General features: G+C 38.8%; 1 protein-coding gene across 8 annotated transcripts in view; it reads left to right on the top strand.

Annotated features, from left to right (window-relative positions):
• Window positions 1-13,730, top strand: part of SPATS2L (spermatogenesis associated serine rich 2 like) — a 155,490-nt gene extending 141,760 nt beyond the window's left edge. For 7 of the 8 annotated variants that reach the window (XM_051623634.1, XM_051623638.1, XM_051623632.1 and 4 more), the window contains 5 exons: window positions 2,302-2,360; window positions 5,762-5,871; window positions 6,407-6,509; window positions 10,892-11,112; window positions 12,288-13,730. In XM_051623634.1, the coding sequence (XP_051479594.1) occupies window positions 2,302-2,360; window positions 5,762-5,871; window positions 6,407-6,509; window positions 10,892-11,112; window positions 12,288-12,686 (892 nt within the window). In that variant the 3' untranslated portion in view covers window positions 12,687-13,730. The remainder of the gene's footprint in view (window positions 1-2,301; window positions 2,361-5,761; window positions 5,872-6,406; window positions 6,510-10,891; window positions 11,113-12,287) is intronic. The other variant, XM_051623639.1, reaches the window with a different exon arrangement.
• Window positions 13,731-16,460: the final 2,730 nt, after the last annotated feature.

The following is a 16,460-nucleotide window of genomic DNA, read 5'->3' as shown; positions in this document are numbered from 1 at the left end:
ATTTCCCCCATAATTCCATGACACATAGTAATTAATTATTTCCAAGCTGAGAAATGTGGCTGTACACTTCTAGATGAGCACCAGTATGTTCCTTTCCTTTTATCAAGAGAGTCCATGTCCTCAGCTGGTATACGTTGGTACAGCTGCATTGTCTTCAGGGAAGGGCAACCCCATGAAGATCTGTCCATTAAAGAAACTCAGTTTATCACATTAACTAGTCTCATATTGACAAAGGCACCAAACAACTTTTATAATTTTATTTTTTAGTTTTCCCAATGTTAGTTTGTGTAGCCACAGGGGAAGTACTGACATGGTTGTTCTCCATCAAATTCGTCAGTCCTGGTCTCTGCTACTACAAAAACCAAACACTTCTCTCTGTCCACTAGAGACCACTCTAAAAAGCAGTGGAAAACTGTCTAGTAACAGATGAGCTCAGACATTAAAATATATAAATATAGGATTGCTATGGCCTTGTTCTGGTATTAAAAGTGGTTTTATTTGGCCTCAGAATGTTAGGGGCAAGCAAGGATGCATTGTTGGAGTGGGGAGAAGACAGAGAACATGGAAGGAACCAGGCCAAAATATGGATCTGAGGAGCAATGTGTTTGTGAGCTTGTTGCTTGAATATTTTTTCCAGCCGAAAGTTTCTGTTTATATAACCTGTGCAGTACACTAAGGAGGCATTTCTCTAATAGCAGAAACAAAAATGTGCATACTTTCTAAATAGAGGGGAAAATGCTAAAGAATATTAAAAACTGTCTTTGTGAAGAGTAGAAACAGATGAAAGCTTACAAAACTTATTTCAGCCACCCTGTTGTTAAAGCAAAGGATTTTTATTTTACCATGTAGTTACAAAAGCTTAGTGAAAATAGATTAATTCTGAGAAGCAATGGCTATTTAGATTCTCAAGCTGAAATAATCACCTGCCTATTTGGAGTCGAAGCTTAATGCTTATGCCTGGAGAATATTGAAGGCTAAGTGGAACAAGTGTGTCCTTTCATTCTGCATGTGTGCCTCTTAACTGATTTGCTCTACTGTAAAAAACCCCGCTGTTTTATTTTCTCTGGTGTATAGGTCACACGAAATTGATCTGGCAGGCCAAAACACTATTTTTAGTCTTGTTTATGTGTATGAAACAGAAAAATGTTACATTGTAATTTTATTGTCAGCTGTGTGTCCTCCATGTGTTCCCAGCGCTGCTTGCATCCTAATATTTTCATGTTGTAATTAACAACTCACCAGTTCTCCTCTCTGTAAGTATTCTGTCTTTGGTTGTTGCTCAGTGAACTCTGTAGGATCTTTGCTTTCTTGCTTAGACAAATATTTTGTTCTTGAGTTTTCTATAGCATCTTCCTTTTGATATAAACCAGTTCACTCAGTGTCTTCACTGGGTACAAAAGCTTAGGTTTAAGAATGGTTTTACTTAAAGTGTTGAGAACTCCAGTCTTCCCTTGAGCATGTGCCTGGTTTCATTTTTTATTATTTCCCCCACAGCTGCTTGAGTTTGATTTATGCAAACATAAACATTGGTGGTTATTAAACATGAACATAACTAAGAATAACTACTGAGGGGAAAATGGAATGTCACATCAGACACTATCCACTGAAGAGTATTCTGCAGTGGTGTTATTTCACTGAACAATCTTGCTGGGTTGATGACATGAACAATTTACCAGACCCACTGTCTCTTCTCAGTAGACCTACCTCATCAGTTTGAACTTTTGCAACTTAAAAGCAGTCAGGGATTGCACACCAGAGATTTGTGAAAGGACAGGCACATGAGACCGTCAGAAAGGCCAGGTAAAACTGGAACCAGACCTCCCTGGTCCCGGAGAATGTGGGGCAAGGAGCCAACCTCTATTATAGAGATACATCCATGCTTATTTTCATTACAAAGCATTTTCTTGTTTATCCTTACATATTTTGCACAAATATCTCTATTTAAGGAATAGAAGGACCTCTTTCCACACAGCTTCAAATCTGTTTTATTGTTAGTGATCCACTGTATTAACCTGGTCAGCAGCAATATGAAATCTTGCTTAATTAGGGAAGAGGCTCTTGAGTTCTTTGGGGACTGCTGTGCCCAGGCCATGCAGAAAAGCTCAATCAGAGTGACTTCTACATCTGTGCAGACATGTGAGCAGGCCAGCTGTTTATTCAGCTTCCATTTTTAAAAATCTCAATTATTTCAAGATTGCCCATAACTAAGTTCTGAAGTATTTGTGTAGTTACTGCTTTTGATTTGATGAAGTTCTAGCATGGATTAAATTATGGATTTTTTCTTTTTTTTTCTTGTTTTAGCATTGTAGACAAAGAAGTGTCATTGATGGCAGAAATTGATAAAGTTAAAGAAGAAGCCAGTAAGTAAAAAAATTACACAGGGAACTTTTGGAATATTAATGGAAATGTTTGTTTTGTTTGACAGAAAATTGTACCATGTATAAATTTGGTTAGCAGCTTGTATTTTTATCCAATCAAATAAGTCTGATGTTTTGGGATAGTTTCTTTATAGTTTCTATCTATAAAGATTGTGCATAAAAATCTTAATATTTTGAAATTAAAGTAAACCAGAAGTTGATATAAGTTAGATTTAAATTAATTATTGCTTCTGCTTTTCTCATCAGAGCTTTTTGACCGCTTTCTTTTTTCTTATTTCTGTGGTTTGTTGATTAGTCCTTTTCCATTTCCTTAATCACTCTTTGCTTGCTTATATTACATATGTAAGTTAGAATGCTGAAAATTACATGGGGAATATGTTATTGTGTGGCCTTGCATAGCTTTAAGGGATAGTGATCAAGCTTATGAATTAGAACCAAAAAAACTTCCAAACCGACATTTGTTTACTGAAATCTGTGGGAGTTGATCTGATTCCAGACTTCCATGTCATCTCTGTTTTTTGCATAGGTAAAAGATATATATTCTGGTTTGGGGAAAAAAAAAAGCAGCAAGATGAGCAGTGTATTAGGATACCACAATATCTGCCTGAGATACCCTATTTGTGGCTTAGTAATCAAGGGGATGCACTTTATTAGAGATTGCTAAGCAAGAAACTGAAGAGTAATCAAAATATTGTTAGAATGATACTTTGCCTGACAGATGAAAAAATATATATATCACTGCTGTGTTTGCATACAATCCTTTTATTGATTTGTGAATTTAAGGTCCTTCCAGGAGGGGTCGCAAATACATCTAACATTCTTGATTTACCAGTTTGCATTTAGAACTCTCAATTACTTCACAAATGTATACTAGCTAAATTTTTATTTAAAAAAAAAATATATAATCTAAATCTTCCATTGCTAGTTAAGTCTCTTGCAGTTATATATGTGTAGAAACTCAAAGCTAGGAGTTCTTACAGCAAATCTTGGCATTTGTTTATTTTTCAAATTTTGTATGCAAACTTTCGTAGTACGAACATGAAATAGATGTGAATTTTGAGTTCTTTGTTATTCTGGAGAGGATTTGTGGATAGAAAACATATCAGCAACTTTCTGGTTACCTGTAGAGAGCAGGTAGCCATAATCAGCTACAGGGCAAGTGCCCACTCACAGGAAAATCAATGGTAAAATTCCCATTGATATCAGCAGACATAGATCTAAGCCCTAACTGCATAAACAAAAACACGTTTTGGAAATCCACTGTCCAGGGCTAATGGTATCATAGGGCCCATTCATTAATCTTGGCCAGGTATAGTAGTACTTTTTGTGGAAAGTAAACCTAATTTTAATCTACAGGCATGCAAAGTGCTGCATTTGCACATGGCAGGTTCTATTTCCCTGCATTCATGCTGACTCCACATGTGACATGAGTTTCTGCTGTCTCTCGAGGCTGTTACAGGCTTTTCAAGTGCTTTCAGAACTTCAGGCAGGAAGTTGTTACAGCACTGTAACACACTAACCCAGATTTACATTATTATTTATTTTCACATCTCTGCTGCTGCATTGGAGGACTATTTTACAGTGGGTAGTCTTACTATTGCTGTCAATAATGGTAAAATTTCCAAATACGGTAATTTCAAGTGGGTTTTTTTATTTTTTATTTGTTTTTAATTGGTATTTGTTTGGATCTCATTCAGAGATGTGTCGGTATGAGATGAGATTGTGTGGTTTGGGTAGTCATTTCAGCAAAGGGGATACTGACCTTGGGGGAAGAGAATATTAGCATTACCTGCAAAAAAGCAGAACTATCAGACGTGGAAAAAAGCTAGTTAACTGTTAGTGTATTCTGATAAAAGTTTCTCAGATTTGTAGATCACATTCCACAAAAAAAAAAAAATTTAAAGATCAGCTTGAGATATAGATACACACCTTTTCTTAGCGTAAGTAATAATGTAGGTAGAGATTTAGCCATAGGGCTAAAGGAACTGTAGCCATCCTCTGCCTTCCCTGCCCTGTGTGACATGTACTACTCTGTTGTGGGGTTTGGTTGCTACCACACAGCTGTACAGCTGCAGCTCTGTCTTTCTGCAGCTGCTGGACCGTGCTGTAGTTGGTGAAATACTAGAACAGATAGCCCAGAGAAGTGGTAAGATACCACATCTCTGGAAATGTTCAGAGTCAGGTTGGATGGGGTTCTGAGCAACCTGATCTAGTTAAAGATTTCCCTGCTCATTGAAGAAGGGTTGGACTAGATGACGTTTCAAGGTCTCTTCCAGCCCAAATAATTCTGTAATACTTCCAAAAGAAGGTGCCATCTGATTAACTAAATAATAATGGGTTGAGAAACAAACTCTGTGAAGTATCATTAATTCTTACCTAAAAATCTGCATTACAAAGTATGTGCTGGTTAGGTGACTTGCCAAATCTGCTCTGAAAAGTTGTGGCACAAGAATCCAAAGTCTACACAGCTGCAATGGAGTCTGTGGCCTTAGGATAGTTTACGATAACTACCACTCACTGTGAATGACATAAGCTCTAGACAAAAACTATGGTTGTAATTATTTTACATTTAGATGCTATCTCTCCTACCTGCTGTAAGGGCTGATCACACCAGCCAATTAATCAGCTGTTACTTTTTCATTGAGTTACCACATAGGTAATAGAGTTTGCATATATTTACATTTTCACCAAAATTGTAAGGTCATGTTATGCTGCATGTAGGTGGACCATTGCTTTGTGGTTCATGATTACTCTTTTCCTTTAAGAATGTTCACTCTTTCTTTATATAACGTGTACAAGATGGGCAGTAGTGAATATTTTGTTTTTTCCTAAAGACTGTTGACCTTTGTAATACTGCTGTGCTGTAGAAGTGGCAACTGTGTATGTTCTGTACTTGAAAGCAAAATCACAGTGCCAGTGATTTTAACGTAAGCTATATATGAACAGATTTTTTTCAGAGGAACTGAAATGCCCCTGTGTAAATAAAATACAGCATGTCTTCAGAAACAGGCTGTTGACTCAAAGTAATGCTTCTTTCCATGTCTCTATGGAAGGCTCCCTGGATTTGTGCTTAAAAATAAAGCTCTGGAAAACTCAAAAAACGGGTCTCTGCCCCTGTTTGTCTAAATGTTGAAGGATTAGTTTAACTTTGATTTTCTGACAGCTATCCCATCTCCAGATCTTTTTCAATATCAGGCAGTTCAGTTAAATATACTGATTAATTTAATCTGTTCAAGCAGCACGTTAAAAGTCCAGTTGAATTTGGGGGTCTGAGATGTGTGTGTTTGTCTCGCATGTGATGTGTATGGTGTCAGTGCCCAAAGAGTAATGAATTACAGAGCAATTTACCTTCCTGTTAATAATTGACTGTTGGTATTTGACAGTGGAAATCCTGACTGCTCGGCAGAAGAAAGCTGAGGAGCTGAAGAGACTGACAGACCTAGCCAGTCAGATGGCTGAAGCACAACTGTCTGAACTCAGGGCTGAAATTAAGGTCAGGCATTCACTTCTGCTTGGATATTTAAAGCCAATAAAGTGTTGTCAACTTAACGTGCCCAGGCTGTGAATTCCTGCCATGGACCGAAGTGTAACTGGCTTTCCGTGGGGAAAGCATTGCCTTATTAAAGAATTATAGCACCCCTGGACAGCATACAGACACTTTCAGAGAAGTGTAGCTGTCCCCTCATAAGTGGAGCAGAGGGGAGTTCTGCTGTTCGTGTTTCATGTATCAGATTCACTTAACAAGTAAACCTGATAGCTTCAAGTTCAGTGATGAAAAGCATTCTCTGATGAAATGACCCACTTCTCAAATGTGGGAGTGATCCACCTGTTGCTAGGCTGTAAGACATGTCACTTGGTACTGATAGGAAAATACATGGTTTTCCATAGAGTTCCTGTGTACGGGGCAGGGTCAAGAGTTTGCTGAGCCTTAAAGTGAACTTCAGGGAAGTATTGACTGGTTTCTGTACCTTCTATATAGTCTTTTGCTCAGAATGCAAATCACTCTTAATTTGTCTGTATTCTTGTAGCACTTTGTGAGTGAACGGAAATATGATGAAGAGCTGGGCAGGTCTGCCCGATTTTCCTGTGATACAGAACAGCTGAAGACCCAAATTCAGCTCTGTGGAGAAAGTAAGTGCTGGTGATTTTTCGTACCGAGGGTCTTGAACCACAGAATATTAGGGGTTGGAAGGGACCTCCAAAGATCATTGAATCGAACCCCTGTGCCAGAGTAGGACCCAAAAAAACCCCACAAAAAACAACCAAACAAAAACAACAACAACAAAAACTAGGGCAGATTACTTAGAAAGGCATCCAGAGACAGGTCCTGGAAGTCTCTAGAGAAGGAGACTCCACAGTCTCTCTTGGGAGCCTGTTCCAGTGCTCTGTAACCCTCACAGTAAAGAAATTCTTCCTTATGTTGAGGTGGAACTTCCTGTGCTCGAGTTTGAATCCATTGCCCCTTGTCCTATCACAGGGCACAAGTGAAAAGAGCTTGTCCCTGCTTTCTTGATGCCCAGCCCTCATATATTTATAGACATTAATTAGGTCCCCCCCTCAGCCTTCTCCTCTCTAGACTGAAAAGCCCTAGGTCTCTCAGCCTTTCCTCGTAAGGCAGGTGTTCCAGTTCCTTAATCATCCTTGTAGCCCTCCCTCAGACTCTCTCAAATAGATCCCTGTCCCTCTTGAATTGGGGAGCCCAGAACTGGACCCAGTACTCCAAGTGAGGTCTCACCAGGGCTTAGTAGGGGGGAAGGAGAACCTCTGTCTGTCTGCTGGAGACACTCCTCTTAATGCACCCCAAGATACCATTGGCCTTCTTGGCCCCAAGGGCACATTGTTGTCCCATGGATAACTTCCATGTCTACCAGGACTCCCAAGGTCCTTCTCCACGGAGCTGCTCTCTAGCAGATCACCTCCTAGCCTGTACTGGTGCATTTTGTTGTTCCTTCCCAGGTGCAGGACTCTGCATTTGCTCTTGTTGAATCTCATTAGGTTCCTCTTTGCCCACCTCTCCAGCCTGTCCAAATCTTGCTGAATGGGCTGCAGCAGGTTTGCTGGACATGCACAAGTTAACTTTACAATATGCAACACGTTAAACTTGCTGTACATGTGCTGCACAGTCCATCTGCATGTGCACAGTACCCTCTTTGTCAGAGATTTCCCAGTATTACTGAGATCAGTTGGAGTTTTCCATCTAAAGAGGATTTCCAGGTGGAAATAGTAGTCAGCTTTGGGGAGCGCTTGGAGTTATTTTATTAATAACTAGTAAATCAGAAGCTTCTCTGTGTGAGCATAGTGTTATGAGACCAATTCAGATCTCTCATGCCAGGAAGTAACTCCCTAAGCTTCATAACAGTATTCACTGGGTTTTTTAGGAGCTCGAGATAGTCCCAAATGTTCAATTCCAAATCGTCTGCACTTCTGTTTGGAAATTCAGCTTCATTTTCTGTTCCAAGTATCATGTCCCTGCTGAAAAATACAAGATAGCCTGTTTCTTACTTTTGTCATGCTCCACAACAACCCCACCCCTCCTCATACCCCCCCACCCAAAAAAAAAAAAAGTAAATTATATAATGCTTTGTCCCAGATGTTACTGTCCTATGATATCCCATCAGTACCATCACTCAGGAGAGAAACTGTTAATACAATACTAAACTAGTGCATCTTGGCAGAAGAAAAACCATTTAGGGAAGAAAAAAAATCATTGTTTTTGAAGAGTTACTAGAAACAGAAAAAAGAAAAAATGTCACACAGTCTGCCAATGTAATCTTCTGACTGCACAACTGAAGAACTGACTCCTTTGAGGCATAACCAGTTTAATTCATTAGACTGTAAGAATTGCTTTTTCAGAACTCTTTGAAGATGCATCTAACCCCATGTCCTCTCTCTCATTGAGGCCAACCAGGATGTTTCAAAGGAAGGCACAAGCTTTCCAGAAATGCATCTACTTCTTCAGTCACCTCATAGACCTTATCTCATACCCTGAAGCTTAAGAGATTGAAAATTCTGTAAATATTATCCTGACTCATAACCACAGCTGCTATTGATACAACCATAGACAATTTTTTTAAACTCATTGAACTACTTTCCTAAATAACTTCCAGCTGCAGTTATTTATGCAAGTTAATTATTTATACCTCATTTCACTAAAGCATTACTGAAGCATAGTTTGGTGGGGACCTGTTGAAATCAGGTCAGTGAAGTCAAAAGGACAGCTATTAGCAGGGAAGCAGTGCCATCTTACAGTTGACTAATAGTGCCCTGGCCGTCTAAAGAACTTAGCTCTAATCTGTCCTCAGTGACCTTAGATGAGCAACTCATGCTGCTGGGATGTCTTTGGTAAGAGCTCTTCAGTACAAAAGAGTATTCTGTTTGGAGCATCTCACAGTGAGGCCCATACCCTGCTAGGAACTGCAAGTACCCCTCAAACAGAGATAATACTGGGCCTGTAGCTAAGAACAGCCACTGTTGAGGGCTTTAACAAAAGCCAGAACAAAAACCACAGAGGTCGTGCAAGGGAAGGCATGTTCTAAGCATGACAAGAGGGTAGGCAGCATATACTGCTAATCAAAGACAGGAAGAAACAAAAATTATTAGACTGACATATATCCAGAATGCCTAGTGGTGGGTTGTACCCATTCCTTGTACATTCTTTTTTGTTAAAAATACATTTTTATGACAAGCAGCTGGATTTTTATATGGGCTTCCATGTGCAGCAGTCTGTTTTAGACAAGGAAGAACAGTAGAATTCAGTGACAGCCAGCCTCACTGAACTTAGGAAATTCAGTTCATTGTGCAGATCATTGCATCATTTTTCTGAAGAGGACACCTAATGGGAGAAGTAGGTGATGTTGGCATAAGTGAGTAAGAGCCTTAAAAAAAAGTAACAGATGGTACTTAGTTGCTAAAATTATTCCACATCTTCTTTTTCCCTTCTAAAAGCAGAAAAATCGAAGTACCTTTTAGATAAAACAACAGGTGTCTCTCTGAAGTGATTCGTCATCACCAGAGGAGGCAGGAAAATTCTGTAATCAGAAACATCAAAACAGCAAATTAAGAACAAGAACTTTACTGCAGTATCATTAGATTAATCTTTTGGACTGCATAGGGGCCATTGCACAGAAGCAAGTAGCTTGAACAGCTTGTGGAAATGCAAAGAGAAAGGAATCAAGGATTTGTTCAGTGCACTTCACATCCAGACATGGAAGTTGTTAAGAAATCAGCTGATCTCAAAATGCTAATAAGTAGGGAGCAGGAATATACTGAGATGAGCAATAGTGATGGTGCTGACTGCCATGATCCACATGAAGTGGATAAGTGAATTGTCTTTTATAGATACCCATGGTACAGAAGAACCTTTGTTAGCCATCTCAGATAGGAATGAGCAACATAAATCCTGTGCTCCAGTTTGTGTCCTTTGCCCCTTGTCCTATCTCAGGGCACAACTGAAAAGAGACTGGCCCCTCCTTGACACCCACCCTTCAGATGTTTGTAAACATTAACAAGATCCCCTCCAGACTAAACAGCTCCAGGTCTCTAAGTCTTTCCTCATAAGACAGGTGTTCCAATCCCTTAATCATCCTTGTAGCCCTCTGTTGGACTCTCTCAAGTAAATCTCTGGTCCTCTTGAACTGGGGAGCCTAGAACTGGACACAGTACTCCAGATGTGGTCTCACTAGAGCAGAATAGAGGGGGAGGAGAATCTCCCTCGACCTGCTGGACACACTCTTCTTTATGCACCCCAGGATACCATTGGTCATCTTGGCCACAAGGGCACAATACTGTCCCATGGATAACTTGTCCACCAGGACTCCGACATCCTTCTCCACAGAGCTGGTTTTTAGCAGGTTAACTAACTCGTAATCTGTACTGGTGCATGGCAGTAGACTTCTTAAAAAATAAGACATAATAAGCTTTGAGGGCTATTACCTGTATTGTACCTAGTACATATAATAGACAACAAACATCAGCATCTTCAGACTTTCATGACCAAAGATCATGGAATTGAATTTAGTCTATGGTGTCTGCAGGCACAACTTCTTTGACTTCAAGCAGTTGAGTTACTGGTGTACATCTCACTTCCTGCCATTGTTTCTTCCTTTGTTTCCTGAAGACTCCCATTTGGAGCGTTACTGTTAGGGCAGCAGTGCATGGGACAGTCCTGACAGCATGTGTTCAGTTCAACTGGTTAGAAGTTCACAAGCAAACCAATAGGTGCCAGGAATTTTGAAAAGTTTTCTTGGATGACCAAAGTCTAGCTTTCTGCCAGGCTCCTTCCAGTTTTAGTGCAGTTCCACCACATTGGCTCTTTTACCTCCAGACGCTTCATGACGATGCAGTTTCACAGAAGTACAATGCTATGGCATAATTGCAGTTCTAGCTATCTAGCTTGCTTCATTGTCTAAAGTAAGGCTAGAACGATGCTACCAAAATTAACTGTAAGCAGGATAAGAATACAGCCTTATATTTAGTTGATAATTTAACTGATCATGCAATAACTTTTTTTATAGTTTCTCACCCAAAGAACAACTATTCCTCAAGAACACCATGTAGTTCAGTGCTGTCTTCAATGACCTCGCATGCAACAACTGGCAAGCAAAATATGCACACCCGCAAATCCTCTAGTAATGCCAAGAACTCTGATAATAAAACAGCCAGCACTAAAGTACAGCGTCACCTTTCTTCCAATCCTACAGAATCTTGTTCCCAAGGAATCCTGACAAATAAGCAGGTAAGAAACCAGTTATGAACTACATTGTTATTTCCAACATTTTGGAAAAATGTGCAGCATGGAAAGTTTTGAGGTAAAAAATCAAATGCCATTTTTGTGTCAGTATATTTAATTAATATATTTTTAAAATATGCAAGTATATATTTTCCAGCTTCATTTTTGAGGCAGTGTGAACATACAAGGTGGAAATACCAGAAAAGCCCTACCAGCAAAGAGCAGTGTCTGGTGTTCAGAAGTGACAAGTGGCAGTTAATGGACTGGAAAAGAGAAAAGCCTCCATAATGCTAGTTGCCCTGCATGCTACAATGGAGAAACATTTATTCCTGATCCTTGACAAATTATCATCAGTTGGTGAGCTGTTGAAGCATAGATAGACTTTGAAAGTGGAATCCTACCAGGTTTAAGAGTATTATGTCAGAAGCTGGATAATATAGCTTATAGTATCATGCTATATTGCTTGCGATATCATTATAAGAGCACCTTAGGATGAGCTTGTACTGTTGTGCTTCAGTAAAGCTGCCACTGAAGTTGGTCTGAATTTTGTCCCAGTAGGGATTTTAAGCTCAAGTAAGTGCCTGAAGTGAAATGTAGGAGCATTACGTAATGTCACTGCTTGTACGGAATCAGCTGCCCTGGCAGTCATGCAAATAAACAGTTCAGCCACTTCCCACTAAGGATCAAAGCTTCCTCTGAGCCAGATGTCACAATGCACATCTTTCCACCTTGTGGATTCTTAACTTGATTTGAATTTACATGTGAATTTCTGTTCTTCTTGCAGTCTTTCCATAGCATGTACATAATACTTTACTAGGAAGTGTATTTTTGTGATTTTGCACAAAAATCAGTATCAAGTTCTTCAGTGCTTCTTAACTGCTGCTGTTGAGATGTCTGGTATTTCATCCCCTTTTCAGTACTCTCTGGAATCATGGCAGATTTTAATTTGGCAGCAGTGGTGAACCTGCCATCTATATTTTCAGGCTACTCTGATGTAGCATACTTCAGTTTTTAAGTGTTATAAGTAGCTCTGGCAACAATCAAATCTGTGTAGTGTTTTCCCTCTCCTAGTTACGCTGAAAATTTTATTCTCCGATTTTTGTTAATTCTGATTGCTGTATTTCTTGTCCTGTTGGAAGGATTCAGATAACCTAACAGTTATCCAATTTCTTTCTGGGAAGAATGGTTCTTCTAGCCAGAGACGAAGATTCAACCCACAGCACCAAAACGTCCGGCTCAATGGATCTCTTAAGTCACAAGGTGCCAGTAATGAGGCAGATCAAAATAATATAAAGAGTGGTTCCAGGTCTGAACACAGAAGACAGCAGCATAACAACTTCAGATCTAAAAATAAAGGAGCTATGAAAAATCAAGAGCAGTCCACAACTACAAGGACCACAGAGAATCCAACACATTCAGAAAAGACCCGACGAAAGCATCATACGCCAGACACAGCAAATCACAGGCCTTTCCAAGGCAGTGTTGGCAGGGTGTCACAATGCAACTTATGCCCTGCAAGGATGGATGTCTCTGCTGATGCCACTGTTCTTTCAGTGCCAGCTGTGACTTTGGTGGCTTAAAATGTCACAGTGATGGCAGGCAAAGAAATTTAATCTCTTAATTTTAGTTTCTTGCTCGAGAGGCTCGTTGATGAAGAAAATAAGTCAGAACATAGTGATTTTAAATCTGTTGCTGCTTAAAACTTGTTGGTATCTTTTTTACTTAATAATTATAAAAATTGATTCATACTTTCAAGTCTTTACCCAGTATGTTCAGAGTTACTTTGTCATGACAGTAAAGAATCTTACCAAAGCAGCATTTACTTCTTAGAAAAATGAAATCTAGATTGGAAAATTTAACTGATAATTACCTTTACAATAGCAAAAGACCTGTTGTAGATATGTGGTGGTACCAGTCAACATTACTGTTTTTCAGAGCAGCCTGTGTTAGAAGGATCCCAGGAAGTCTGTATACTATGGTCTGCAAAGAAATCCAATAGTCCTGTAGAATTTTCCTGCAACACCTCTTTCTGTGCGTGTATACACGTACATGCATGCACACATATACACAGAGAGTATTGTTATATATAAGAACATTTGAAAAAGTAGTACATTTTATTCTAGCTTATTATTCCATAATCTGAGATCTTTAAATTGAAGTATAAATTGCATTAGATGTATTACATATTGGTATTTTTCATTGACAAACTATTTTTATGAGGCTGAGAAAAAATGCTCATTTCTTAAGTCTGGAATGTATATAGTCATGACTATTCAGATGCACAGCCCTATTCTTCATCCTAATCAGCCATTTTTCTATGACTAGTTGGATTTATTTTTTTGCATATGAAAAGTTACAGGTGTTCTAAACTTGAATCGGCTCGTGACAAATCCAAATTATTTTTCTATATTTTTGCTGTAGGAACCATCTGTCCATAACAAGAGCTACGACTGATAAATTTGTTACAGCAACATGCAGCGGAATGTGGAGGTTCATATTTGAGGAGATACTACATCCTTCTGAGTTTTCTATTAAAACAGAGATCTTACTTAGTCTTAATGTTCTGATGCTGTATTTCGGGAAACCTGTTTCTTTCAAAAAATTAAAATGCTCTTTTTAAAATACTCTGGTGTTTGCTGCTTTGCAGTGCCTAACCTTTGTGATCTTACTGCAGTTGTATTTGCTTAATTGTACTGGTATCTGTGGGAGGCTTTCAGCTGAGTCTGGATAGGACAAGGCTTTTCCTTTTTACCTAGATTCTAATGCCACAAGTGCATGGAACAGAGCCTTCCCGTGAGAGTTGCCTACATCCTGGACATTCTTTTAATATAAATTATTATTTAACATTGTGATGCGTTGCCATCCAGATCTGGCATCAAGTGAAGTAGCTCATTTAAGGTTGAGAATCAGAAAGGCATAAAAGGGTTTATTTTCTGCTGAGGTCAGTAAGAGCAGAACACTTGAGTATCTTTAGAAGTTTATTCCTAGGTTCTTATTTTTATTTGCTTTTGCTTTTTACCAGTTTCCCCTGCCTAATTTCTGTTAGCTAACTGCACATTTCCACTGACTGTTCTCCTGTGTGGCCCTTAAAAAATAATCTCTGAGGCTGCATTTTGGTGATTTTTACTTTTGTTTCTCTTGATATCTGTATGCAATGTTCCACATGTAAATAGTGGTAAAACCTATTATTTGCCTTTTAGGCAAATGATTCATCTCTATCTGGAAGAGTGGCGAAAGAAAAATAAACATGCAGAGGTAAACACTGGCTTTCTTAGCAGTGTAAGCACTGCTTCTATCCTAGTGAATTACCTATCATGCTTTTAAGCTGAATGTTTTGAGTAAACGGAACTGAAATTGCAGGATCTGTGTTGTACACACCCATTAGCTGGGTAGCTTTTCAAAATGTATCTGCTTCCATACAGTTTGACTTGTAACCTCACTCTAAGATACATATTTATCATTTCCATGCAGATAAAGCACAGGAATCTTATTATGTCCTTAAATAATTTGTGAAACTTAAATCTCTTCTTATAAGCCCTTCTAAAAAAAAGAAAATCTAACTTATCTATAATGATTTTTACTCCTTCCTGATAGGTTCTTCTCTTGAAAGAATTATTGAAAATTGTTTTTTTCCATAAGTTAGCTTTCTCACAAGCAGGCTTCTGCAAATAAATAAAATCTCTAGCATAAGTTGTAACTCAACACAAGAGGACCACCATGCACTCTTCAGTACCAGCTAAGCTTTGATGTGCTGGAGGCTCAGTATGTGACAGACCCAGGACTAACAGGTGAGAGACAGCATTTCTCTCCAGACTGTGATGCAAACCCATTTTCTTTGATGAAAAATGTGGATTTGGTTGGGCTGGGGAGTGGGCTGGTTCTGGGAACTCTGGAGTCTTGACACACCAAGTGTGGTTTAGTATTGCAATACACATTTTAACTACATTACGTAGCTGTGTCAGAACAGTATCTCTTAATCTTTTCATTTCCTGTGTCTCTGTATGCTTGGAATTGTATTTGCATATTTCTGGGGAATGTTTTACTGTTCACAATATTTGTAAGTAATTGAATGCTCTTGGGTCCATCTTAACTCTTTTAATCTTCTAATTACAGAACCATATACATATGATTCTCCTTTTCATGTAAAGGAATTGAACAGGGGTCAGTGAGGGAATTAAGGGCTGGCGGAGGCTTGACTTTTAGGCCAGCCACCGTTTTTTAAAAAAATGCACCCTCAGTTTTGCAAAGCAAGTACAGCTCTTTTGCATCATTCATACACAAACATGGAATTCCCACTGCACTTTGTGCACTCTTTTGAAAGTGGAAGCACACCTTAAAGGGCAGTATTTTAAAGCAGACTGGATCTGTTTGTCTTCTCTGTAAGATTAAACTCATAAGAGTAAAGGCAGAACTCAGCAAAATAAAACACTGAATACAAAGCTGGAAAGCTAAAAAGAGAGGAGGTGACTTGACATAGCTGAGCTGTTTGTAAAACTTAAATTATTTAGGTATGTTTGTAAAAAGATCAAAAAAACCCACTTAGCTTGTTTAAAAATACCACCCTGAAAGAGCAACTAGTAATTCTGGAAAGGAAACAGTGATCTTGTAGCACTCTTCTGGACCCTGCTGTGGGGTTCCCCTGTTGTAGGGGAACACCTGGTCTGAGCTTGTATGAATGGCAGTTCTTATTGTCACTCTGTTTCCCTATCTAGTGACTGGGCTACACTGGGATTTTATAAATCAACTACATCCTTCCTGTTCATCTGCTTGTGACTACAGCAGAGGGTCTATGGAATCAGAGGTCTCCATTTGCAGTACCCTGCCAGTTACCTGTATGGGGATATAATAGAAATTTGCCAGAAATTTGAGACATCTATTTTATTATGGCAAACTACTGAAAGAAACTGTACTAAAATGTTTGTGTATGTTGTACCAGAGACTAGAATGAATGAAAAGATACATTTAGATATGGGAAAGGGGCAACTTTGAAAAGGGTCAAATCTTTGATGTAAACTGGGCATACTACACAGCTGATCACATGACTCTATGAAAATGCAAAGTAATTTTAGCCAAGAATGATCAGTTATGAGATAAACAGCCAGTTGCTGGTGTTTTTTTTTAAAGAGAGTTGTGTAAGAAGAGATGCCCAAAAAATTCAGAAAGCAGCAGAGGTCTGTAACATTAGCCTTATTTGTTTCTACTGTTTAACATCTTTTATGAAAGGCTGCTGCTCAAAATTAGTTTAGATTTACCACAAAATATTTATATAGTTCTATTTCTGACAAAGAATAGGTGATGACACTGTTAGTACCTTTCCATCATTTTTGCCTTGTCCTTTATTCAGTAAAGCATTT

Source organism: Apus apus, chromosome 6 (assembly GCF_020740795.1).
Source record: "Apus apus isolate bApuApu2 chromosome 6, bApuApu2.pri.cur, whole genome shotgun sequence".
NCBI classification, from domain to species: domain Eukaryota; kingdom Metazoa; phylum Chordata; class Aves; order Apodiformes; family Apodidae; genus Apus; species Apus apus.
Note: the sequence above shows the minus strand (reverse complement) of the source record. Positions and strands in the feature narration are given on the sequence as shown.